Source organism: Paroedura picta, chromosome 3 (assembly GCF_049243985.1).
Source record: "Paroedura picta isolate Pp20150507F chromosome 3, Ppicta_v3.0, whole genome shotgun sequence".
NCBI lineage: Eukaryota > Metazoa > Chordata > Lepidosauria > Squamata > Gekkonidae > Paroedura > Paroedura picta.
The window spans coordinates 3733980-3761586 of NC_135371.1; the positions used below are offsets into that span (position 1 = coordinate 3733980).

Here is a 27607-nt window from a genome sequence, read left to right on the forward strand (position 1 = left end):
CATGCGACATCAATTCCAGCCCCCACTTTCCTTCCCTCCAGAACAGACACAGATCTCATGGAGGTCTGAAATGCGTTGGAAGCGGAACAAACAAGCCAACCCCCTTCCTTCTTCCTTTGTCTTACAACCAGGCAGAGAGGTTCCGCTGACCTGTCGTCTGTTCCAAAATGAGGAAAGGGCTGCATCCCATCCAGGCCAGGTAGGAGGGACAGGCCGGGCCCAGCCTCCTTTCTCAGGGGGCCTCTTGTGCCTGCATCTGTCCAAAGGGTCCGGGGGAGAGATCCACTAAATGCCATTCCCTTTCCACATGCCAAGCCGGGCATCCTCTGCCTTCCCTCCCCTTGTGCCATCTCTGCCTGGTGTGCAGGGAAATCTGCTTTTCCTTTCAGCCTCCCTTCTCCTTTGAGGAGGTGTCCATCTCCTTCACCGAAGCTGAGTGGGCCCTGCTGGATCCAGGCCAGAGAGCTCTGCACAGGGAAGTCATGCTGGAGAACTATATGAGCGTGGCCTTTCTGGGTAAGGATCTCTTGCAGGTTCCAAACCTGCGAATTGCTGCCATTCTTGTGAGTCAATGTATTGAATAGAAATACAGCATTTTGAGGCTGGTCTTAGATGCAGAACTTTATACTTATCTTTATTAAAATGCATCTTGTTCGCATTTGCCCATTTTTCCATTTTTCATTCCTTCCCGATGAGCCCCATTGAGCCGCTTGTGGGTCCGGCCTTGAGAGGGTTAAGGGGAGCGAGGATCTTGCAAGAACGGCTCTTCCGCTGGGCGGGGGTGGGAGGACATCATTTCCGGCAGCTAAACCGGATGAGGGGGTGCTCCGGGTCCGCCAGAGGCGCCGAGGAGTCCGGACCGGGCGGGGCTTCCAGGCAAGTCCGTCGCTGTGGGCGGGGAGGTGGGCAAGCGCCTCTCTCCGACTGGCCTGCCTCGCATGGTTGTTGTTGGGGATAGATGCAGGCGAGACCACGAGCGCCCCCCTCCCCCCGCCCCGTGGTTGGATAAGGACGCTGCGAGGCTCCTTCAGGCCCTGAAAAACGGGGCAGCTAAACGCAGCTCTTCCTGAACCCTCAGCTCGCTGGGCAGAGGCAGCCCCACCCCGAGGCCCAGGTCCCCCTCCTGCCCGGGGGTTTGGGGGGCAGGCGAGAGAGGGACACACACACACACACACACACACACACACACCACGCACACCCTGCCCGCAACGCAATGGGGAGCAGCACAAGGGCCCCACAGAGCAGGCCTGGGTTCAGGGGCGCCCAAGGGGGAGGCAGCAGAGCACAGAGCTGCCTTCTGGGCGTTGGGGGGCCCCAAAGAGGCTCAGAGGGGCCCAAAGGGGGCTGCTCCCCCTGCTCGGCTGCCCCAAAGTCACACAGTCCATAAGGACTGGTGTTTGGATCCACCAGGGCAGTTTTCACTTCTCTGATATTCAGTTGTGTATTTTTTATTCTTGTCCCAGAGCCATTTCTCCCCCCCCCCCCATGAGAAGCCTCTCCTCATAGCCTGGGGAATATTGGGGTCTCTTCACAGTCCCAGGTGGCCCAAGAGAAGGGAAGGAGATGGCAGAAGAGGACCCAGGAAGAACTGGGAGTGACCAGACTGCAAGCCACGGCCCTTCTCCTGTCCTAGCTGGGAGTGGTGTGGAATTCTGGGAAAGGGCTGGGCCAGAGATGCTGCATCTAGCCACTGTGGCCTCAGATGTGCACAGCCGATGCTTCCGGCACTTCCGCTACCAGGAGGCCGAGGGTCCCCGAGAGGTTTGCAGCCGGCTCCACGGACTCTGCAACCGCTGGCTGAAGCCGGGGAGGCACACCAAGCAGCAGATCCTGGACTGGGTGATCCTGGAGCAGTTCCTGGCCCTCCAGCCCCAGGAGATGCAGGGCTGGGTGAGAGGATGCGGGCCGGAGAGCAGCTCCCAGGCGGTGGCCCTGGCCGAAGGCTTCCTCCTTAGCCAGGCGGAGGAGAGGAGGCAGGTGGACCAGGTGAGTGGCTGTTCTCCAGGTAGGTTTAATTCAAGCAAGGAGATCTGGCCTTGTCCTAAAGATCCCCTGCCAGACATTTGTCCAAGCGTTCACCATCCAAAATGGATATTTAACAGCCTACTTTACAACTATGTTACTAATCCCATCATTACAGACAGAGGAATCACTTGAATTGTGTTTTTTTGTGGTAGCCTTGGAGGTCCTGCTGCGTTTACTGTCCTCGGGGCCACAGAAAGCCCATTTAAAGAGGAGCCTCATCCAGCCGTGCCCAGCCCCCTCCCCCAAGTGCGTTTTGGAGTCCTCCTGGGAGATGGAGGCCTTGGGAGGCCGGGCTCAGCTTCAGGCTCCTTTCCCAGAGTTACTCCAGAGGAGACCCATTGAGCCAGCCTGGCTGGAGGAGCTCCCAGAGAGGACAGGAGGCCTTTTTCACTGGTTGGATTCGCAGAGCCCTTTGCTGGAGAGGCTGAGCCACACGGGGGTGGAAGAGGCAAGGCTTGCTTCTAGCAGGAGAGGCAACCCCTGGGGAAAGCCCTGCAGCTGAAGCCTGAGACGGTCTCCTCAGAAGTAAGGCAAGGGGGTGGTTGGAGATCCCGGAAAGGAGGAAGGCTGGGATCCTCTTCAGGTGGGAACAAGGCTGAGCATATCCGGGAGAGATGAAAACTTATCCATGGCTGGGAATCCGAGGAATGGGCCATAGATTCTCTGCCTAAATCTATTTAAAGGCCCGTGTTATCTCGTTGCTGAGAGTCGGACACGACTGAACAGCTAGCATCATCATCATCATCATCATCATCATCATCATCATCTAGCCAGGAAGGGTTTGGGGAGAACACTATAAGGATCAATACGGCAAGTGAGATGCGGCTGGACAGGAATTACGCTGAACAAATAGACAGATTTCGGTAAGGAGGCAGGGCTGGAACTAGACAAAAGAGATTCTAGCTAGTTCCAGGTGGGATATCCTTTCCCCGTTGACATTACAAGGGCCATGTACATTACAACGGCTCCATTGCACGTATCAATTGGGCAATGCAGCAGTCAGAGCATCATTCGACTAGGGGATCCGTGAGCTGCTGCATTTTGCACCAGCTGCAATTTTCATGTCAGGATCAAGGGTAGCCCTAGGTAGACCAAGTTGCAGTAGTCCAGCCTGGAGGTGATGGTCACGTGGATCACTGTGGCAAGGGCTTCCGGTGCCAGGGAGGGCACTAGTAGCTTTGTCGGTTGCAGATTTAAAAAATGCCCATTGGGTTACTTTGTCTTCGGGGGCTCTATTGAGAGGGAGTCGTCGAATTCCTGGTGGGATTCAAAGTTCTTAAGGGCAGACTGTCTAGGCAGGGGAGAGGCGCTTCCTCCCCTGGACCCTTCTTTCCCAGCCACAGGACCTCCGACTTGGGGGGCTTGAGCTACAGACGGCTCTGTCAGAGCCACCCAGTCACGGCCTCCGGAGACTTGGCCAACTGAGCTGGGGCTGTATCGGCTGGCTGTCCATCAGCAGATAGAACTGCCTTAAGCAGTCTCCTTCAGCAGCCTCTTCTACAAGCGAATTTCTTCCCCCTTAGACATCTCACCAGGTCAGCTAATGGAGTCTGGGTGTGGGGCAGGACCCATTCCTTGGTCTCTTCCATTCCATCTCTTACCCCTCTCCCTTCTGCCTTTTCAGACGTTGGGTCTATCCCTGAAGATAGAAGGGACAATCTCTGAGGCGGAAGGAGCTCCTTCTGAGGAAGGGCAGAGAGTGCAGGCTGTGAAGGCAGAAGGTACATTCCCTGAGGAGGAAGGAGCTCGCTTGGAGCAAGGGCAGAGGGCACAGACCGTGGAGTGTGCTGAAAATGCCCTCTCCTGTGGTAAGGACTCCTCGTGCCTGGATGTGATTGGGGCACAGGAGCTTGCGGGAGGGGCTTTGGGAGGGGCTTCCCACAGATCTGGTGGCCTGTTGTCTCTGGATGAAAACGCCGTTGTGAAATTCCCAAGCCTTTAGACACTCTTAAAACTCATTATGAGAGTCCAGTCAATAGCTCCCAATAAAAGACTTGGTGAAGAAAGTCTCTTTGTTGAAAGTATAATAAACAAGGGACCTCTGAATTGTTGCTAAGACTGACAAATTGTGGGCCTGCTTTTGTATCATATCACAGAACACTCAGTCCCCCCTGAGCCTCAGTCTGGGGGCAAATTACTCCAGGTTCTATTCTTCCAGTGTTAATCCCCCAAAATGAAAGATGGTCAGGCCCAGCCAGAGCCTCAGAGTCAAGGAAATAACCTGTTCCCAGTCAAAAGATTTATGGCTTTTGCAGTCCACCTGAACTCTCTGTGTACTCTATGCAGGCTATTGCTGCAAACGACCTTAACTCATATATTCAATTACACAAAAATGTATAAAGACCAAAGGTAGATAAAAACACAGGGAAAAAGCTTGTCGGTACATGACTCTGACATCTTCAGCTTCTCCTTGAGTCTTCAGAATGTGCTCCAGTCACGTCTGGGACTAATGTGACGGTGACATTTCATGCGACATCAATTCCAGCCCCCACTTCCCTTCCCCCCAGAACAGACACTGATCTGAAATACGTTGGAAGCGGAACAAACAAGCCAACCCCCTTCTACTTCCTTTGTCTCACAAACAGGCAGAGAGGTTCCGCTGAGCTGTCGTCTGTTCCAAAATGAGGAAAGGGCTGCATCCCATCCAGGCCAGGTAGGAGGGACAGGCCGGGCCCAGCCTCCTTTTTCAGGGGGCCTCTTGTGCCTGCATCTGTCCAAAGGGTCCGGGGGAGAGATCCTCTGAATGCCGTTCCCTTTGCCCAAGCCAAGCCGGGCATCCTCTGCCTTCCCTCCCCTTGTGCAATCTCTGCCTGGTGTGCAGGGAAATCTGCTTTTCCTTTCAGCCTCCCTTCACCTTTGAGGACGTATCCATCTCCTTCTCCGAGGCAGAATGGGCCCTGCTGGATCCGGGCCAGAGAGCTCTGCACAGGGAAGTCATGCTGGAGAACTGTGAGAGTGTGGCCCTTCTGGGTAAGGACCTTTCCTAGGAGTCAAAGGGGCAAATTGCTGCCATTGTGGTGAGACATGAAGCAATATATTTAAGAGAAAGACAGCATTTTGAGGATGGTCTTATAACTTGTGGAGGGGCTCCTGCTCCCTGGCAGTGCCTGTTCCTGGCATGCAGAAGGCCGCAGGTTCAATCCCCAGCATCTCCAGTTAAAAGGGTCGGGTAGGCGTTGAAGGGAAAGGCCCCTGCCGGAGACCCTCGAGATCTGATGCTGGACTGAGGAGGCGAGATTGTGGAGGGGACCAGATCCTTACTTCACTGTTGCCAGCGTTTACCACGCAGCCTTCCACCGCCTTGGGGATCCCCAACGTCCACACTGCCTGTGACTGGGAAGGGATCCCTTTTAATTGGTAATTTATTGTCATTTATTTACAGTCCACCTTTTTCACTGAGATGCCAGGGAGATTCCAGGCAGAAACGGCAGAACCTGAAATTTGCCACTAAAACACCTACCTGCTAACAGCTGTCCTTGGACTTGGTTCCCATTAATGCACCCAATGAATAATTATCCTGCCTTTAATCAATATTCTTTACTTAGGTTTAAGACTCACCTGGGAGATTAGAGAGAAACAAATGCTAAAAATAGCCCCTTCCATCGGTGTTGGAAATAGGAACAGACCAGTTTGAAGTGAATGATTCTTACAAAGGTGAAGTCTTTCCCTGATTTACAAATCTTCAGAATCTTTTAGGAGGCAGAGAGGGAGTTCGCTCAGGTCCTGTGCCGTTCCTTCTCCCCCCCCCCACACCCTCCCTCTCTTTCTGCAAAGGAGGCGAGATGTTCCAGAGAGGCTGTGGGGGGGAAGGAGAGTGGCATTGCACCCAAGGGAAGGCTGCAGAGTTCCTCTAGGGAATGCCCAAAGGAAGGGGCTCAGAGTGAGCTTTCTTCCCAGTCTTGTCAAGGGAAGGGGCGAGGAATAGCCATAGGGGATCTCTGTTTCCCTTCTGAGCAACATTTCAGATCTCGAGGCTCAGAAACTCCACTGGAAGAGCTCAGGTGTGGCTCTTGAGGGAGTGAGGGAGTCTTAAATGCTAGCAGTTTTGGGAAAGGTGGAGGGGTAGTTAAGGTCAGCCAAGCTGGATGAGGCCGAAGGGCCATCAGTTCTTTCCTGATATAGCTAGATAGATGCCTTTGGACCTGGCCAGCCCCCTCAGGAGCTAACAGGATCTCTCTGTTTATTCCAGCAGTGGAGGATCAGGGGAACGGAGAGGGGGAGGAACTCCATCAGCAAATGGGAGGAAGAATTAACATTGAAGACTTAAAAGAAAACGTCAGAATCCAAGACAGGCCTAAGGCAAAGACAGGTGTCCCCATGGGTGAGAAGCAAAGTAGAAGAAAATGTAATGTACGTTTTCCAAAGCACAGTATAATGAATTCAAATAAACCGATTCAAAGTATAAAGTACTTCAGAAATAGATCACAGCTTCTTGTACACCAAATAAAACACAATGGGAAGAAAACTTTTAAAAGTTCAGAGTGTGGAAACAGATTATGTCAAAACAGCGCTCTTCAATACCATCGCAAAACCCACACCGGGGAGAAGCCTTTCGAATGCTCAGACTGTGGAAAGAGATTCCGTCACACCAACAGTCTTCAATACCATCGGAAAACTCATACAGGGGAGAAGCCTTTTGAATGCTCAGAGTGTGGAAGGAGATTCACTCAAAGCAGCAGTCTTCAGTACCATATGAAAACCCACACAGGGGAGAGGCCTTTTGAATGCTCAGAGTGTGGGAAGAGATTCTGTCACAGGAACGGACTTCAATACCATCTGAAAACCCACACCGGGGAGAAGCCTTTTGAATGCTCAGAGTGTGGGAAGAGATTCCGTCAGAACAGTGATCTTCAAAACCATCTGAAAACCCACACCGGGGAGAAGCCTTTTGAATGCTCAGAGTGTGGAAAGAGATTCACTAGCAGCAGCGATCTTCAGCGCCACCGGAAAACCCACACAGGGGAGAAGCCTTTTGAATGCTCAGAGTGTAAAAAGAGATTCCGTCAGAACGATGGTCTTCAGTACCATCTGAGAAGCCACGCAGGGGACAAGCCTTTTGAATGCTCAGATTGTGGAAAGAGATTTCCTCGGTGGAGCAATCTTCAGTACCATATGAAAACCCACACAGGGGAGAAGCCTTTGGAATGCGCAGAGTGTGGAAAGAGATTCACTCGGTCTATCAGTCTTCAGTACCATCTGAGAACCCACACAGGGGAGAAGCCTTTTGAATGCTCAGAGTGTGGAAAGAGATTCACTAACAACAGCCATCTTCAATGCCACCTGAAAACCCACACCGGGGAGAAGCCTTTTGAATGCTCAGAGTGTAAAAAGAGATTCCGTCAGAACGATGGTCTTCAGTACCATCTGAGAAGCCACGCAGGGGACAAGCCTTTTGAATGCTCAGATTGTGGAAAGAGATTTCCTCGGTGGAGCAATCTTCAGTACCATATGAAAACCCACACAGGGGAGAAGCCTTTTGAATGCTCAGAGTGTGGAAAGAGATTCACTCGGTCTATCAGTCTTCAGTACCATCTGAGAACCCACACAGGGGAGAAGCCTTTTGAATGCTCAGAGTGTGGAAAGAGATTCACTCGGTCTATCAGTCTTCAGTACCATCTGAGAACCCACACAGGGGAGAAGCCTTTTGAATGCTCAGAGTGTGGAAAGAGATTCACTAGCAACAGCCATCTTCAATGCCACCTGAAAACCCATACAGAGGAGAAGCCTTTTGAATGCTCAGAGTGTGGGAAGAGATTCCGTCACAGGAACGGACTTCAATACCATCTGAAAACCCACACCGGGGAGAAGCCTTTTGAATGCTCAGAGTGTGGGAAGAGATTCCGTCAGAACAGTGATCTTCAAAAACATCTGAAAACCCACACCGGGGAGAAGCTGTTTGAATGCTCAGAGTGTGGGAAGAGATTCCGTCAGACCAGCAATCTTCAGTACCATCTGAAAAAGCACACAGGGGAGAAGCCTTTTGAATGCTCAGAGTGTGGAAAGAGATTCATTCACAGCCGCTATCTTAAGTGCCACCTGAAAACCCACACGGGAAAAGCCTATTAAATATTTGGTGCCTGGATAAAGGTTATTCAGAATTTCAGTCTCAGAAAACTTACACAGTGAAGATGCCTTTTGAATGCTCAGAGTGTGGAAATAGATTCTATCAGAGTAATTGTCTTCAACTCCATTGAAAACCTACACAGGGGTGAAGCCATTTGAATGCTCAGCGTGTGGAGAGATTCAGCTTCAATCGCCATCTTCAGCAGAGCTTAAGGACTATAGAATCATAGAAAAATAGAGTTGGTACCTCTTGGGACATCTAGTACAACCCTCTGTACTATGCAGGACAATCACAACCCTATCGCTCATCCACTAGATCCTGCTACCCCCGTGAATCTTCACAAAATCAGCCACTCCATCACATGGGTTTCCAGCCTGTTTAAACATTTGCAAAGATGGAGAGCCCACCATCTCCAGAGGAAGCCTGTTCCACTGAGAAACCGCTCTGAATGTCAGGAACGTCTTCCTGATTTTTAGACGGAATTTCTTTTGAATTTGAATTAATTTCATGCCATTGGTTCTGGTAAGTCCCTCTGGGGAAAGAGAGAACAACTCTGCTCCATCCTCCACATGGCAGCCTTTTAAATACTTGAAGATGGTTATCAGATCCCCTCTCAGTCGTCTCCTCCCCAGGCTAAACAGATCAAGCTCCCCCTGTTTTTCCTCCTACGTCTTGGTCTCCAAACCCCTCACCATCTTAGTTGCCCTCCTCTGGACCCCCTCCAGTTTGTCAACATCCCTCTTCAAGTGCGGTGCCCAAAACTGAACACAGGACTCCATGGGAGGCCGAACCAGAGTAGAGACGAACATGGAAGAAACATTTTGGGAGCTCGTTGACCTTGTTTGGAGGTTCTAGCTGGGGAGCGCAGCTATCGTATGCCCTTGACCGAAGAACGGTACGCTCCTTCTATCTGGGATGGTCGTCCTGTTCCACCGAGCGGCAGCTTCAGGAGGGACACACATGGAGCGTTAGGGAGGTAGGAGACACCCGCCTAGCCAGCCAGGTCAGCTGAATCTACCCTTGCGATCAATGGGGTGACAGAGGTCGCAGCCAGATCGCCCTCACAAAGTAGAACCAGATGAGATTCTGAGATTAATAAAAACCCCTAGCATCCCGTAAATCAGTGGGCCCCAAGCTTTTTATCACCGGGGACCGGTCAACGCTTGACAATATTACTGAGAAAATTTAAAATGGACCAGATTTTACTCTTTTTGATTAAGAATCTCTATAGCAATAACTTTTGCCAAATATACAATAGATGGGAAACTCACGGCAGAAATACCCATAAATTTTGGAGTTAAGCAAGTTAAGCTGGTCACTTTAAAGAAGTAAATGGACACCCCCCTCTTGTAGGGAAAAGGCCAACGCCATTACTGCTATATGTGGATGATACAGTAATCTTACCAAGAACACGAGTGGGCCTGCTTCCATATTTAAGAACATTTATTGGTTACTGTCTTGAAAATAAGCTCATAATAAACTATGATAAAAGTAAGATTTTAGTTTTTGCTAAAACCCGCTATAGGTACCACTGGCAAGTGAGGGGGAAAGAAATACAACAGGCAAACCGCTTCAAATATTTAGGGACTATTCTAAGCTTTAATAGTAAACGGGTAAACCATAGAGAAAAAGTCTTGAAAGCCGTTAAGGGACAAATAGCATTGCCAGTAAAGTTCTTCCACCAGAAGGGAAACAAAAATATCCTAGCTGCTCTAAGAATGTATAAAGCCAAAATCATTCCACAATTTTTATACAGAGTTCCTATATGGATTGCTGCATTCAACAGTAAGTTAGAAAGCCAACAGTTGTTTTTTAGAAAACTGCTGAATGTACCAAATTGTGTGGCAAATGTCACACTTCAGCAGAGCTTGGCTAACAAACTCTTGAAACTAGAGCCTGGGTAAACGTATTTAGATACTGGGTCAAAATACACTTTCATGCAGCACCAAACTCCTTCAATCTCCTAGGCTACCCCTTTTTTTTGGAGGCTGCAAATAAGAATATCCTAGGGGAACTGCAGGGCATTGGACTGGTTGTGTCTTCATGGGCTGTGGTGTAAAGGTCAAGGTATTCCCTGTGCAAGCACCGGGTCATGTCCGGGACCCTTGGGGTGACGCCCTCTAGCGTTTTCATGGCAGACTCAATACAGGGTAGCCTTGCCAGTGCCTTCCCCAGTCATTACCGTTTACCCCCAGGAGCTTTCAGACTGCATGTCTGCTGCCTTACCAGTCTGGCCACAAGAGGCTGTGGTGTACCTGACACTTTATATCACCTATTGATGGGGTGCCCTAGATTTCTCCAGTTGCAAAAATCACTAGGTAAATACTGGAGAAAACAGAAATGTCCTCGTGTAGACGAGAAGGACACCATGCATGAAATCCTGGGTGAAAGTGATCCGGAGATGGTCCGAGAAGTAGCCAAGGTATTGTTAACAATACAAAGGTTGAATTGCTTAAATCTGAACCCAGTACCGGCTAAGAGCGGACCTCTGTGAGCCCACTGTGGACCGCGGATCGCGATATGACCACCTTGTAACATTTGCGTGTTGCTGGGGATTGTGAATGTCGTTTGGTTGCGCTGTTTGGTTGTACCATTATAACTTTTTAAAATCATTGTTATGCCAATAAAGGTACTCTGAGAGCTCGTTTTGTGGAAAGAGCATTCTTTTAGAGCATTAAAGAGCCCAGAAGGAGGGAAATCCTTTTGAAGGGCCAGCGTAGAGATGGTAGAGATCAGGGGTAGTCAAACTGCGGCCCTCCAGATGTCCATGGACTACAATTCCCAGACATCTGGAGGGCCGCAGTTTGACTACCCCAGGTATAGATAGAAGGGCCAGCATGGAACTCTTTGGCAGCGTCTAAGAACACACAGAGAGACGGAGAAACTATGGAACTGCTTAGTGCATGAAGAGAGTTTTCCTCTTATTTCACTCTTTCTGAAAGACAACAGACTCCAGAAAGCATTCCTCCTCTAGAAACTCTTGCAGAATGCTTGCATCTCCCCAGAAAATAAACCCTAACTAGGAAGAAATGGTAAAAGTTCTTGGCTGGCGGAAGGAACTTCAGCCACATTTCAAGCCCTCCAATCGATCTCACAGGAAGAAATTGCAGATGAGCTCTGTAATTACAGATGTGGAATCCCGGAGGAGTCCCCACAAGGGAGGAACCTCCTAAATAATCCGTTGGTGGCAAGAGCTTGAGGCACAGACCAGATTTCCATGTCCTTCGGAGAATCCATAGAAGGGAGAAACATCCGTGTAGAAGAAGATCTGCTTTTTGAATGCCCTGCTTTTCCCCACCAGATGGGACCTCAAAGCAGCTTAGATGCACCTTTTCCTTCCTCTCCCACAACAGACACCATGTGAGGTGGGGACGGGTGCTAAGGGAGCTCCAAGAGAAGTGTTCTGCAAGAACAGCTCTAAGAGAACTGTGACTAGCCTAAGGTCACCCAGTTGTCTGAACGTCAAGCTGTGGGGAATGAACCCCAAGTCCCCAGAAGAGAGTTCACTGCTCTAAACCTGTGTGCCACACCCACTCTACAGCTGAGGGTCTTCAAAAGCCAAGTGTTGGAGGTTCAGAAAAGCTCAGAAAGTAACTACACAAACTACACTGCCGTGGAGAGCAAGCCACGGGGGGGGGGGGGGGGGGGCTTCCCCTAACCCCTTAGCCCCCTTTCAAAGCCCATTTTTATAATGGGCTTTGATGCTAGTCAAAGTATATAACACAGGTATCTCTAATGCTCCAAACTCACAAGCACAAGGATTTTGAGTCCATAGTCCACAAAGGCCTGACCCTCAACAATATGGCATCCCAGAAGGCCAGGAGCAGCAGCAGAACAGGATGGCCAGACCCAAAGCGAGGAGGTCGACATCAGTAACCGGAGAACACTTTGGGGCCACGTTCTGTCCAGCCAGGCAGCTTTTAGCTGGAGTGCTGAGAAATAGGAGCTATGTCCCTCAGAAGAACTCCTGCAATCAGGTGAGTCTGCTACTGAGACACCTAAGTAAAGTGATCTAAAAACGTCTGTGTTGCGTTGAACACTTGTGTCAGCACTTGAGCTGGCAGGGGTAGTCAACCTGTGGTCCTCCAGATGTCCATGGCGCAATGCTGGCAGGGACACATGGGAATTGTTGTCCAAGGACATCTGGAGGACCGCAGGTTGACTACCCCTGGAATAGGCTGTCTGCCACATGGCTTCCATCATCCAAAAGGCCTAATCCAATTAGATTAATCAGACCTCCCTTGACCCACAGTATCCAGAAGCTCAGACTCCCTGCAGCCGGAGTTGGGGCTTCGCTCTGGGTGGGAACCCCAAATCAGCCATTGGCAGAGGGCAGCCGGGCCTTTCGGGGATAGCCCCCCCCAAATAGCTGCCTTTGAAAGGGTTCTTAAATAATCCTGGAAAGAGGACCAGAGTATCCCCCCCCCCAGGAGTCCCCTGCGGGTCGTCTAAAGGCTCCTCCTCCGCTTGGCCCTCCCGGGTGGTCTGTGCTGCAGAGTCGCCCTCGCTGGGGCGGAGCTGAGCCGGCCAGGCGGCGCTGCCTTGGGGGCTTGCAGAGAGGCTCAGCCCTTCCCGGCACCCCTTCGGGGGGGGTCTCTGGGCGTGGGTGGGGAGGGGTCTTGGTCATGAGTTGCGGGAGGGAGAAGGTGGGTTGCCAGGGAGGCAGCGGGAGGGAAAGGCTTCGCAGGCGGACCCTTTGGGGGCCTCTCTGTGCGCCTCTGCCGGGGGAGATCAAAGCTTCTCTCTCCTGGCCGGCTGCTCTCAGTCCGAAGGAAGGTCGCCAACTCCTGGCCGGGAAATGCCGGGAGGTCTGCGCTGGAGGGCGAAGGAGCACGGAGGCCGGGAATGCCCCCGAGGCCACCTTCCCAGAGGAGCCCGTTTTCCTCCAGGGGGACTGGCCGGGGCGGGCGGAGACGAGCTGCCATTCCGGGAGACCTCCAGGCCCGGCCGGGAGATCCTGGGAGCAAAGGCACCGCCTAGGAGGACTGAAGGTGGCCCCGCTCCCCGCGGCCCCGGGAGGCCGGTCTGCAGCTGGCCTTAATGGCTCCCAAGGAGCCCCATTGAGCCGCAGCCTCCGGCCCTGCAGGTGGGTCTGGTCTTGAGAGGGTTAAGGGGAGGGAGGGTCTGGCCAGAGCGGCTCTTCCGCTGGGCGGGGGTGGGAAGACGTCATTTCCGGGGGCCAAACCGGATGAGGGGGAGCTCTGGGTCCGCCAGAGGCGCCGAGGAGTCCGGACCGGGCGGAGCTTCCAGGCAAGTCCGTCGCTGCGGGCGGGGAGGTGGGCAAGCGCCTCTCTCCGACTGGCCTGCCTCGCAGGGTGGTGGTTGGGGGGAGAGTGCAGTCGAGACCACGAGCGCCCCCCTCCCCCCGCCCCGTGTTTGGAGAAGGACGCTGCGAGGCTCCTTCAGGCCCTGAAAAACAGGGCAGCTAAACGCAGCTCTTCCTGAACCCTCAGCTCGCTGTGCAGAGGCAGCCCCACCCCGAGGCCCAGTTCCCCCTCCTGCCCTGGGGTTTGGGGGGCAGGCGAGAGAGGGACACACACACACACACACACACACACCACGCACACCCTGCCCACAATGCAATGGGGAGCACCACGAGGTCCCCGCTGAGCAGGCCTGGGTTTAGGGGCGGCCAAGGGGGAGGCAGCAGAGCACAGAGCTGCCTTCTGGGCGTTGGGGGGCCCCAAAGAGGCTCAGAGGGGCCCAATGGAGGCTGGTCCCCCTGCTCGGCTGCCCCAAAGTCACACAGTCCATAAGGACTGTTATTTGGATCCACCAGGGCAGTTTTCACTTCTCTGATATTCAGTTGTGTATTTTTTATTCTTGCCCCAGAGCCCTTTGTCTCTCTGCCCCCCCCGCCCATGAGAAGCCTCTCCTCATAGCCTGGGGAATATTGGGGTCTCTTCACAGTCCCAGGTGGCCCAAGAGAAGGGAAGGAGATGGCAGAAGAGGACCCAGGAAGAACTGGGAGTGACCAGACTGCAAGCCAAGGCCCTTCTCCTGTCCTAGCTGGGAGTGGTGTGGAATTCTGGGAAAGGGCTGGGCCAGAGATGCTGCATCCAGCCACTGTGGCCTCAGATGTGCACAGCCGATGCTTCCGGCACTTCCGCTACCAGGAGGCCGAGGGGCCCCGAGAGGTTTGCAGCCGGCTCCACGGACTCTGCAACCGCTGGCTGGAGCCGGAGAGGCACACCAAGCAGCAGATCCTGGACCTGGTGATCCTGGAGCAGTTCCTGGCCCTCCTGCCCCAGGAGATGCAGGGCTGGGTGAGAGGATGCGGGCCGGAGAGCAGCTCCCAGGCGGTGGCCCTGGCCGAAGGCTTCCTCCTGAGCCAGGCGGAGGAGAGGAGGCAGGTGGACCAGGTGAGTGGCTGTTCTCCAGGTAGGTTTAATTCAAGCAAGGAGCTCTGGCCTTGTCCTAAAGATCTCCTGCCAGACATTTGTCCAAGCGTTCATCATCCAAAATGGATATTTAACAGCCTACTTTACAACTATGTTATTAATCCCATCATTACAGACAGAAGAATCACTCAAAATGTGTTTGTGAAGTAAGGCATGGGGGTGTTGGGAGATTCTGGAAAGGAGGAAGGCTGGGATCCTTCTCAGGTCTGAACAAGGCTGAGCACAGCCGGGAGAGATGAAAACTTATCTATGGCTGGGAATCCGAGGAATGGTGTCATAGATTCTCTGCCTAAATCTATTTAAAGGCCCGTATTATCTAGCCAGGAAAGGTTTGGGAAGAACTAGACAAGAGATTCCAGTCAGGTTCTTTTCCCATTGACATTCCGGGGGCCACGGCTAGGGGGGGTTTTCTCCATTGCACGTATCTATCGGGCAATACAGCTGTCAACTAAGGGCCTCGTGGGCAGCTGCATTTTGCACCACCTGCAATTTCCATGGCAGGGTCAAGGGTAGCCCCACGTAGAGCAATTTGTAGTAGTCCAGCCTGGAGGTGATGGTCACGTGGATCACTGTGGCAAGGGCTTCCGGTGCCGGGAAGGGCACTAGTAGCTTTGTCGGTTGCAGATTGAAAATGCCCACTGGGTTACCTTTGTCATCTGAGCCTCTATTGACGTACAGACGGCTCTGTCAGAGCCACCCAGTCACGGCCTCCAGACACTTGGCCAACTCAGCTGGGGGCGTATTCTGCCAACTGTCCATCAGCAGATACAACTGGATCTAACCGTCTCCTTCTGCAGCCTCTACTGCAAGCGAATTTCTTCCCCCTCTAGACAACTCACCAGGTCGGCTGATAGAGTCTGGGTGTGGGGCAGGACCCATTTCTTGGTCTCTTCTCTTCCATCTCTTACCCCTCTCCCTCGCTGCCTTTTCAGACATTGGGTCAATCCCTGAAGATGGAATCTACAATCCCTGAGGCGCAAGGAGCTCCTTCCGAGGAAGGCCAGAGGGGGCAGGCTGTGCAGGTGGAAGGTACATTCCCTGAGGAGGAAGGAGCTCGCCTGGAGCAGGGGCAGGGGGTGCAGGCCGTGGAGCCTGTCCAAGATGCCCTCTCCTGCGGTAAGGACTCCTCGTCCTTGGATGTGATGGGGGCACACTGTGAGCCTGATGGGTGGAGAGTCCAGGTCAGGAAAAGAATTAAATGTTTCTTCACACAACAGAGAGTTGATTTGCATCCCTCAGTGGCCACTAACTGAGATGCTTCTAAAGGGAGAGGAGACATTCACGGAGGGCCATTCCCCCCATTATTTGAAATATTTATATTTGACCTCCCTTCTATAAGAGGTTGCTCCAAAGAGGACGGGTCGAGAAACCGCAGCATAGTTATTCAGGCAGGGGAATAAGGGGATTCTCCACCTTCCGGGGGAGCAGAGCTCTGAGGATCCGTGTCTGGGGCTCCAGAATGATGGAAAACATTGGCTTCCGTGGCCATCCTTACAAGGGCGGCTGGCAGGCTTCCCCAGGAAAGACCAGTCCAAGCAACATATATAGGAATTCTCCAGGCTATTCCAAATCAACAATGGATCTTTTTATTTATTTCTTTTTTAGTATTTAAAACTTTTTCAATCATCCAAAATCATCATAAGGGAAACAAATCCCAACCAAAATGGGTTCCTAGGTAAATAATATCCCGTTTTCCCAAACTTCCTCAGTGATTGTGATCCTGTAAAAATGATAATGTTATAATAAATAATATAACCAAAACCACCGATTACCACCTAATTATAGCATTTAAATATCAGAACGTACCTTCATAATGTTGCCTGAATGTTTTCATTGCTCCATATTAATGATCACAGGGGCTCTCAGGTCATCATGCTCTTAGGTCTTGGCTAGACCAGGGGTAGTCAAACTTCGGCCCTCCAGATGTCCGTAGACTACAATTCTAACCCATCCAGGAAGAAATGCGTGGGTGGGTTACAGTTCTCTCCGGGCTCAAGAAAGCGCTCCCCCACAGTTCTCGCTTCCCTGTGTGGGATGTTAGTGTCAAGAGCATTAATATCCAAGGTCATTGAAATAGACCCTGGTGGAACCCTCACTGTGTTAATACTGTTAATAAAATGTGTGGTATCCCTAAGTATACTGTTATTGTCAGCTGGTAATAATGCCTTTACACGAAAGTCCAAACATTTGGCTACTGGTTCCAAAGCTGAGCCACACTGCGCTACAAGAGGCCTCCCTGGTACTGGAGTGACCTTTTTATGGATTTGGGGTAGAATGTAAAAGTGTGGCACTTTGTACTTGGATTTCAACAGGAATTCTGCCTCTGGTTTGGAAATGAAATCCAAACATAAACCTTCCTGGGGAGCTGCTTTAATGAGTCTAGATGTAGATGTAACTCTTTGCCAATCAGTTCTTTTATACCGCTCTTCATTTGACAACTGTCTCGTAACCTCCCTATGATATTCACACGTATCCATGACAACAATGCCTGCCTCCACCTTTATCTGCGTGTTTAATAATCATGTTCTGATCATTTTGTAGCTTGAAATTCTGCCCTGGTTAGATTGATTTTGTAATGTTTGTGTTGCAACTCTAAATCCTTAATATCCCTTAATACTATTTTCTCAGAGGTGTAAGTCTCATGAGATTCCCGGGTGGGGATCAATTCGGATTTGATTCGAAACCTAATCTGAGCAATTTGACCAGTGTTGGAAAAATAATTCTTCAACTTTAATGATCTTACTAATTTAAATAAGTTTACTCTGGTGCGCAGTGCATTGTATTTGTAAAGGTACGTAAAGGTCTCCCCTGTGCCAGCACCAAGTCATGTCTGACCCTTGGGGTGACGCCCTCCAGCGTTTTCATGGCAGACTCAAGACGGGGTGGTTTGCCAGTGCCTTCCCCAGTCATTACCCTTTTACCCCCCAGCAAGCTGTATTGTGGAACAAATGACAACCCCTTATTTAATACAGCCTGTTCTACCCGATAAAGGGCGCTTAGATGAATTAAAAACTATTTCTGTCTCCCTCGTCTCCTGCCCCTTGGAACAGCCGATTGGAAATGCTTAGTGCTTAGGTGTGGCCAATTGAGACCTAAGAGCATGATGAGCTGAGAGAGAATCAGGGCCACAGTGTGCAGCACGCATGCGAGGCCAAAATCGCTCATGCGCGGCACATTAGTGCATGGCCGAAAGAGCCATGGATGTGCGATTTCGGCTGCGCATCGCGCCGCGCATGCCTGCTGCGCGGGCGGGGCGCACATGCACGCTCTGCGGGCAGGGCAGTTGCCCCGCCGGTCCCCAGCCGGAAAAAGGTTGGGGACCACTGGTGTACAGGATCACAATCACTGAGGAAGTTTGGGAAAACGGGATATTATTGATTTAGAAACCCATTTTGGTTGTGATTTATTTCTGTTATGATTTTGGATGGTTTTGATTTATAAAAAGAAGAAATAAAAAGATCCATTATTGATTTGGAATAGCCTGGACAATCTTAAAACCGCCCGCGGCGCCGCGGACTAAATGATTCGCTAAGGCTGGGCGGGAGGAGTTAGGGCGGGCTCTGTCCGTGTTGAGGAAGGGTGCCAATTGGCCCCTTCCTCCGGACTGACAATCGGAGGAAGGGGCCAACTCTGATTGTCCGCCCGCTGCCAAGGGAGCTCCCTTGCCAGTGGCCTGACGCGTCGGGAGGCTCAAAGCGCCTTCTAGGCATCAGGCCGCCGGTACGCCGCCAGTTGCGAGCCACGCACAGCATGGCTCACCGTGACCCCCTTGCTCGGGGGCCGCGCACTGCCCCGCTAGCACCCGCTGTATTTCAGGTATAGCGGGCTTGATTACTAGTTCCTATATATTTTGTTTGGATTGGAGTTACCCAAAGGAACTGATGTTTCGCTTGGATTCTAGAGGAAAAAGGCTGCTGGCGTAGGGATGTTGGCTACATTCTGGCATCATGAGGAGCTTGGGGGAGGGGCTTTGGGAGGGACTTCCCACAGATATGGTGGCCTGTTAATGTTGTCTCTGGATGAAAACGCCGTTGTGAAATTCCCAAGCCTTTACACACTCCTAAAACTCATTATGAGAGTCCATTTAATAGCTCCCAATAAACGACTTGGTGAAGAAAATCTCTTTGTTGAAAGTATAATGAACAAGGGACCTCTGAATTGTTGCTAAGACTGACAAATTGTGGGCCTGTTCTTGCATCATATCAGAGACCACTCAGTCCCCCTGAGCCTCAGTCTGGGGGCAAATTACTCCAGAATCTTTTCTTCCAGTGTTAATCCCAAAAATGAAAGATGGTCAGGCCCAGCCAGAGCCTCAGGGTCAAGGAAATAACCTGTTCCCAGTCAAAAGATTTATGGCTTTTGCAGTCCACCTGAACTCTCTGTGTACTCTATGCAGGCTATTGCTGCAAACGACCTTAACTCCTGTATTCAATTACACAAAAATGTATAAAGACCAAAGGTAGATAAAAACACAGGGCAAAAGCTTGTGGGTACATGATTTTGACACTTTCCCATTACACTTTCCTTGAGTGTCCAGATGTGCTCCAGTTACGTCTGGGTCTAATGTGATGGTGACATTTCATGCGACATCAATTCCAGCCCCCACTTTCCTTCCCCCCCAGAACAGACACAGATTTCATGGAAGTCTGAAATACGTTGGAAGCGGAACAAACAAGCCAACCCCCTTCCTTCTTCCTTTGTCTTACAAACAGGCAGAGAGGTTCCGCTGACCTGTTGTCTGTTCCAAAATGAGGAAAGGGCTGCATCCCATCCAGGCCAGGTAGGAGGGACAGGCCGGGCCCAGCCTCCTTTCTCAGGGGGCCTCTTGTGCCTGCATCTGTCCAAGGGGTCCGGGGGAGAGATCCTCTGAATGCCATTCCCTTTGCCCAAGCCAAGCCGGGCATCCTCTGCCTTCCCTCCCCTTGTGCAATCTCTGCCTGGTGTGCAGGGAAATCTGCTTTTCCTTTCAGCCTCCGTTCTCCTTTGAGGACGTATACGTCTCCTTCTCCGAGGCAGAATGGGCCCTGCTGGATCCGGGCCAGAGAGCTCTGCACAGGGAAGTCATGCTGGAGAACTGTGAGAGTGTGGCCCTTCTGGGTAAGGACCTTTCCTAGGAGTCAAAGGGGCAAATTGCCGTCATTGTGGTGAAATATGAAGCAATATATTTAAGAGAAAGACAGCATTTTGAGGATGGTCTTATAACTTGTGGAGGGGCTCCTGCTCCCTGGCAGTGCCTGTTCTAGGTTCAATCCCCAGCATCTCCAGTTAAAAGGGTCGGGTAGGCGTTGAAGGGAAAGGCCCCTGCCGGAGACCCTCGAGATCTGATGCTGGACTGAGGAGGCGAGATTGTGGAGGGGACCAGATCCTTACTTCACTGTTGCCAGCGTTTACCACGCAGCCTTCCACCGCCTTGGGGATCCCCAACGTCCACACTGCCTGTGACTGGGAAGGGATCCCTTTTAATTGGTAATTTATTGTCATTTATTTACAGTCCACCTTTTTCACTGAGATGACAGGGAGATTCCAGGCAGAAACGGCAGAACCAGAAATTTGCCACTAAAACACCTACCTGCTCACAGCTGTCCTTGGACTTGGTTCCTATTAACGCACCCAATGAATAATTATCCTGCCTTTAATCAATATTCTTTACTTAGGTTTAAGACTCACCTGGGAGATTAGAGAGAAACAAATGCTAAAAATAGCCCCTTCTTTGTGGTGTCGGAAATATTAACAGACCAGTTTGCAGTGAATGATTCTGACAAAGGTGAAGTCTTTCCCTGATTTACAAATCTTCAGAATTTTGTTGGAGGCAGAGAGGGAGTTCGCTCAGGTCCTGTGCCGTTCCTTCTCCCCCCCCCCACACCCTCCCTCTCTTTCTGCAAAGGAGGCGAGATGTTCCAGAGAGGCTGTGGGGGGGAAGGAGAGTGGCATTGCACCCAAGGGAAGGCTGTAGAGTTCCTCAAGGAAATCCCCAAAGGAAGGGGCTCAGAGTGAGCTTTCTTCCCAGTCTTGTCAAGGGAAGGGGCGAGGAATAGCCATAGGGGATCTCTGTTTCCCTTCTGAGCAACATTTCAGATTTCGAGGCTCAGAAACGCCACTGGAAGAGCTCAGGTGTGGCTCTTGAGGGAGTGAGGGAGTCTTAAATGCTAGCAGTTTTGGGAAAGGTGGAGGGGTAGTTAAGGTCAGCCAAGCTGGATGAGGCCGAAGGGCCATCAGTTCTTTCCTGATACAGCCACATAGATGCCTTTGGACCTGGCCAGCCCCCTTGGGTGCTAACAGGATCTCTCTGTTTATTCCAGCAGTGGAGGATCAGGGGAACGGAGAGGGTGAGGAACTCCATCAGCAAATGACAGGAAGAATTAACATTGAAGACTTAAAAGAAAACGTCAGGATCCAAGACAGGCCTAAGGCAAAGACAGGTGTCCCTATGGGTGAGAAGCGAAGTATGAGAACATTTAATGTACGTTTTCCAAAGCACAGTATAATGAATTCAAATAAACCGATTCAAAGTATAAAGTACTTCAGAAATAGATCACAGCTTCTTGTACACCAAATAAAACACAATGGGAAGAAAACTTTTAAAAGTTCAGAGTGTGGAAACAGATTATGTCAAAACAGCGCTCATCAATACCATTGGAAAACTCATGCAGGGGAGAAGCCTTTTGAATGCTCAGAGTGTGGAAAGAGATTCACTCAGAGTGGCAGTCTTAAATACCATCTGAAAACCCACACCGGGGAGAAGCCTTTCGAATGCTCAGACTGTGGAAAGAGATTCCGTGACAGCAACAGTCTTCAATACCATCGGAAAACCCATACAGGGGAGAAGCCTTTTGAATGCTCAGAGTGTGGAAGGAGATTCCGTCACAGCAACAGTCTTCAATACCATTGGAAAACCCATACAGGGGAGAAGCCTTTTGAATGCTCAGAGTGTGGAAGGAGATTCCGTCACAGCTACAGTCTTCAATACCATCGGAAAACCCATACAGGGGAGAAGCCTTTTGAATGCTCAGCATGTGGAAGGAGATTCACTAGCAACAGCCATCTTCAACGCCACGTGAAAACCCACACAGGGGAGAAGCCTTTTGAATGCTCGGAGTGTGGAAGGAGATTCCGTCAGAGCAGCGGTCTTCAATACCATCAGAAAACCCATACAGGGGAGAAGCCTTTTGAATGCTCAGCATGTGGAAGGAGATTCACTAGCAACAGCCACCTTCAATGGCACCTGAAAACACACACAGAGAAACCTTTTGAATGCTCGGAGTGTGGAAGGAGATTCCATGAGAGCAGCAGTCTTCAACAACATCTGAAAACCCATATAGGGGAGAAGCCTTTTGAATGCTCAGAGTGTGGAAGGAGATTCTATCAGAGCAGCAGTCTCCAACAACATCAAAAAATCCACACAGGCGAGAAGCCTTTTGAATGCTCAGAGTGTGGAAAGATATTCACTAGCAACAGCCATCTTCAACAACATCTGAAAACTCATACAGGCGAGAAGCCTTTTGAATGCTCAGAGTGTGGAAAGAGATTCACTCGATCTATCAATCTTCAGTACCATCTGAGAACCCACACAGGGGAGAAGCCTTTTAAATGCTCAGAGTGTGGAAAGAGATTCACTGGCAACAGCCATCTTCAACAACATCTGAAATCCCACACAGGGGAGAAGCCTTTTGAATGCTCAGAGTGTGGAAAGAGATTCCATCAGAGCAGCAGTCTTAAACGCCATCTGAAAATCCACACAGGGGAGAAGCCTTTTGAATGCTCAGAGTGTGGAAAGAGATTCCGTCAGAACTATGGTCTTCAGTCCCATCTGAGAAGCCATGCAGGGGAGAAGCCTTTTGAATGCTCAGAGTGTGGAAAGAGATTCCTTCACAGCAGCCATCTTCAACGCCATCTGAAAATCCACACAGGGGAGAAGCCTTTCGAATGCCCAGAGTGTGGTAAGCGATTCACTCGCACCCACAATCTTAAACGCCACTTGAAAACCCACACGGGAAAAGCCTATTAAATATTTGGTGCCTGGAAAAATGGTTATTCAGAATTTCAGTCTCAGAGAACTTACACAGTGAAGAAGCCTTTTGAACGCTCACAGTGTGGAAATAGATTCTATCAGAGTAATCGTCTTCAACTCCATTGAAAACCTATGCAGGGGAGAAGCCATTTGAATGCTCAGAGTTTGGAGAGAGATTCAGCTTTGATCGCCATCTTCAGCAGAGCCTAAGGACTATAGAATCATAGAATAATAGAGTTGGTACCTCTTGGGACATCTAGTACAACCCTCTGTACTATGCAGGACAATCACAACCCTATCGCTCATCCACTAGATCCTGCTACCCCCGTGAAACTTCACAAAATCTGCCACTCAGATGGGTTTCCAGCCTGTGTTTAAAAATTTGCAAAGATGGACAGCCCACCACCTCCAGAGGAAGCCTGTTCCACTGAGAAACCGCTCTGTCAGGAACGTCTTCCTGATTTTTAGATTTTTAGATTTATTTTGAATTTGAATTAATTTCATCCCATTGGTTCTGGTCCGTCCCTCCGGGGCAAGAGAGAACAACTGTGCTCCATCCTCCACATGGCAGCCTTTTAAATACTTGAAGATGGTTATCAGATCCCCTCTCAGTCATCTCCTCTCCAGGCTAAACAGATCAAGCTCCCCCTGTTTTTCCTCATACGTCTTGGTCTCCAAAGCCCTCACCATCTTAGTTGCCCTCCTCTGGACCCCCTCCAGTTTGTCAACATCCCTCTTCAACTGCGGTGCCCAAAACTGAACACAGGACTCCATGGGAGGCCGAACCAGAGTAGAGTCTAACATGGAAGAAACATTTTGGGAGCTCCTTGAGCTTGTTTGGAGGTTCTAGCTGGGGAGCGCAGCTATCGTATTCCCTTGACCGAAGAACGGTACGCTCCTTCTATCTGGGATGGTCGTCCTGTTCCACCGAGCGGCAGCTTCAGGAGGGACGCACATGGAGCGTTAGGGAGGTAGGAGACACCCGCCTAGCAAGCCAGATCAGCTGAATCTACCCTTGCGATCAATGGGGTGACAGATGTCGCAGCCAGATCGCCCTCACAAAGGAGAACCAGATGAGATTCTGAAATTCTTAAAACCCCCTAGCATCCCGTAAATCAGTGGGCCCCAAGCTTTTTATCACCGGGGACCGGTCAACGCTTGACAATATTACTGAGAAAATTTAAAATGGACCAGATTTTACTCTTTTTGATTAAGAATCTCTATAGCAATAATTTTTGCCAAATATACAATAGATGGGAAACTCACGGCAGAAATACCCATAAATTTTGGAGTTAAGCAAGTTAAGCTGGTCACTTTAAAGAAGTAAATGGACACCCCCCTCTTGTAGGGAAAAGGCCAACGCCATTACTGCTATATGTGGATGATACAGTAATCTTACCAAGAACACGAGTGGGCCTGCTTCCATATTTAAGGACATTTATTGGTTACTGTCTTGAAAATAAGCTCATAATAAACTATGATAAAAGTAAGATTTTAGTTTTTGCTAAAACCCGCTATAGGTACCACTGGCAAGTGAGGGGGAAAGAAATACAACAGGCAAACCACTTCAAATATTTAGGGACTATTCTAAGCTTTAATAGTAAACGGGTAAACCATAGAGAAAAAGTCATAAATAGCAATGCCAGTAAAGTTCTTCCACCAGAAGGGAAACAAAAATATCCTAGCTGCTCTAAGAATGTATTTGCTCTAGCTAGCTCTAAGACTGTATGTACCCAAAATCATTCCACAATTTTTATACAGAGTTCCTATATGGATTGCTGCATTCAACAGCAAGTTAGAAAGCCAACAATCGTTTTTTAGAAAACTGTTGAATGTACCAAATTGTGTGGCAAATGTCACCCTTGTAGCAGAGCTTGGCTAACAAACTCTTGAAACTAGAGCCTGGGTAAACATATTTAGATACTGGGTCAAAATACACTTTCATGCAGCACCAAACTCCTTCAATCTCCTAGGCTACCCCTTTTTTTTGGAGGCTGCAAATAAGAATATCCTAGGGGAACTGCAGGGCATTGGACTGGTTGTGTCTTCATGGGCTGTGGTGTAAAGGTCAAGGTATCCCCTGTGCAAGCACCGGGTCATGTCCGGGACCCTTGGGGTGACGCCCTCCAGCGTTTTCATGGCAGACTCATTACAGGGTAGCCTTGCCAGTGCCTTCCCCAGTCATTACCGTTTACCCCCAAGAGCTTTCAGACTGCATGTCTGCTGCCTTACCAGTCTGGCCACAAGAGGCTGTGGTGTACCTGACACTTTATATCACCTATTGATGGGGTGCCCTAGATTTCTCCAGTTGCAAAAATCACTAGCTAAATAATGGAGAAAACAGAAATGTCCTCGTGTAGACTAGAAGGACACCATGCATGAACTCCTGGATGAAAATGATCCGGAGATGGTCCGAGAAGTAGCCAAGGTATTGTTAACAATACAAAGGTTGAATTGCTTAAATCTGAACCCCGTACCAGCTAAGAGCGGACCTCTGTGAACCCACTGTGGACCGCGGATCGCGATATGACCACCTTGTAACATTTGCGTGTTGCTGGGGATTGTGAATGTCGTTTGGTTGCGCTGTTTGGCTGTACCATTTTACCTTTTTAAAATCATTGTTATGCCAATAAAGGTACTCTGAGAGCTCGTTGTGTGGAAAGAGCATTCTTTTAGAGCATTAGAGAGCCCAGACGGAGGGAAATCCTTTTGAAGGGCCAGCGTAGAGATGGTAGAGATAGAAGGGCCAGCATGGAACTCTTCGGCAGCGTCTAAGAACGCACAGAGAGACGGAGAAACTATGGAACTGCTTAGTGCATGAAGAGAGTTTTCCTCTTATTTCACTCTTTCTGAAAGACAACAGACTCCATAAAGCATTCCTCCTCTACAAACTCTTGCAGAATGTGTTTGCATCTCCCCAGAAAATAAACCCTAACTAGGAAGAAATGGTAAAAGTTCTTGGCTGGCGGAAGGAACTTCAGCCACATTTCAAGCCCTCCAATCGATCTCACAGGAAGAAATTGCAGATGAGCTCTGTAATTACAGATGTGGAATCCCGGAGGAGTCCCCACAAGGGAGGAACCTCCTAAATAATCCGTTGGTGGCAAGAGTTTGAGGCACAGACCAGATTTCCATGTCCTTCGGAGAATCCATAGAAGGGAGAAACATCCGTGTAGAAGAAGATCTGCTTTTTGAATGCCCTGCTTTTCCCCACCAGATGGGACCTCAAAGCAGTTTAGATGCACCTTTTCCTTCCTCTCCCACAACAGACACCATGTGAGGTGGGGACGGGTGCTGAGGGAACTCCAAGAGAACTGTTCTGCAAGAACAGCTCTAAGAGAACTGTGACTAGCCTAAGGTCACCCAGTTGTCTGAACGTCAAGCTGTGGGGAATGAACCCCAAGTCCCCAGAAGAGAGTTCACTGCTCTAAACCCGTGTGCCACACCCACTCTACAGCTGAGGGTCTTCAAAAGCCAAGTGTTGGAGGTTCAGAAAAGCTCAGAAAGTAACTACACAAACTACACTGCCGTGGAGAACAAGCCACGGGGGGGGGGGGCTTCCCCTAACCCCTTGGCCCCCTTTCAAAGCCCATTTTTATAATGGGCTTTGATGCTAGTCAAAGTATATAACACAGGTATCTCTAATGCTCCAAACTCACAAGCACAAGGATTTTGAGTCCATAGTCCACAAAGGCCTGACCCTCAACAATATGGCATCCCAGAAGGCCAGGAGCAGCAGCAGAACAGGATGGCCAGACCCAAAGCGAGGAGGTCGACTTCAGTAACTGGAGAACGCTTTGGGGCCACGTTCTGTCCAGCCAGGCAGCTTTTAGCTGGAGTGCTGAGAAATAGGAGCTATGTCCCTCAGAAGAACTCCTGTAGTCAGGTGAGTCTGCTACTGAGACACCTAAGTAAAGTGATCTAAAAACGTCTGTGTTGCGTTGAACACTTGTGTCAGCATTTCAGCTGGCAGGGGTAGTCAACCTGTGGTCCTCCAGATGTCCATGGCGCAATGCTGGCAGGGACACATGGGAATTGTAGCCCAAGGACATCTGGAGGACCGCAGGTTGGCTACCCCTGGAATAGGCCATCTGCCACATGGCTTCCATCATCCAAAATGCCTAATCCAATTAGATTAATCTGACCTCCCTTGACCCACAGTATCCAGAAGCTCAGACTCCCTGCAGCCGGAGTTGGGGCTTCGCTCTGGGTGGGAACCCCAAATCAGCCATTGGCAGAGGGCAGCCGGGCCTTTCGGGGATAGCCCCCCCCCCCAAATAGCTGCCTTTGAAAGGGTTCTTAAATAATCCTGGAAAGAGGACCAGAGTATCCCCCCCAGGAGTCCCCTGCGGGTCGTCAAAAGGCTCCTCCTCGGCTTGGCCCTCCCGGGTGGTCTGTGGTGCAGAGTCGCCCTCGCTGGGGCGGAGCTGAGCCGGGCGGGCGGCGCTGCCTTGGGGGCTTGCAGAGAGGCCCAGCCCTTCCCGGCACCCCTTGGGGGGGGGTCTCTGGGCGTGGGTGGGGAGGGGTCTTGGTCATGAGTTGCGGGAGGGAGAAGGTGGGGCGCCAGGGAGGCAGCGGGAGGGAAAGGCTTCGCAGGCGGACCCTTTGGGGGCCTCTCCGCGTGCCTCTGCCGGGGGAGATCAAAGCTTCTCTCTCCTGGCCGGCTGCTCTCAGTCCGAAGGAAGGTCGCCAACTCCTGGCCGGGAAATGCCGGGAGGTCTGTGCTGGAGGGCGAAGGAGCACGGAGGCCGGGAATGCCCCCGAGGCCACCTTCCCGGAGGAGCCCGTTTTCCTCCAGGGGGACTGGCCGGGGCGGGCGGAGACGAGCTGCCATTCCGGGAGACCTCCAGGCCCGGCCGGGAGATCCTGGGAGCAAAGGCACCGCCTAGGAGGACTGAAGGTGGCCCCGCTCCCCGCGGCCCCGGGAGGCCGGTCTGCAGCTGGCCTTAATGGCTCCCGAGGAGCCCCATTGAGCCGCAGCCTCCGGCCCTGCAGGTGGGTCCGGCCTTGAGAGGGTTAAGGGGAGGGAGGGTCTGGCCAGAGCGGCTCTTCCGCTGGGCGGGGGTGGGGGGACGTCATTTCCGGGGGCCAAACCGGATGAGGGGGAGC

At 50.8% G+C, this 27607-nt stretch overlaps 1 protein-coding gene across 1 annotated transcript in view; it reads left to right on the forward strand.

The window, feature by feature from the left end:
• LOC143834172 (uncharacterized) overlaps positions 1-25147 on the forward strand; it is a 34741-nt gene extending 9594 nt beyond the window's left edge. Inside the window, 10 exon segments of the mRNA XM_077330773.1 lie at positions 132-199; positions 390-516; positions 1535-1986; positions 3650-3833; positions 4611-4678; positions 4869-4995; positions 6215-8054; positions 21196-21654; positions 21737-21794; positions 21797-25147. Coding sequence (XP_077186888.1) covers positions 132-199; positions 390-516; positions 1535-1986; positions 3650-3833; positions 4611-4678; positions 4869-4995; positions 6215-8054; positions 21196-21654; positions 21737-21794; positions 21797-22495 — 4082 coding nt within the window. The 3' untranslated portion in view covers positions 22496-25147.
• Positions 25148-27607: the final 2460 nt, after the last annotated feature.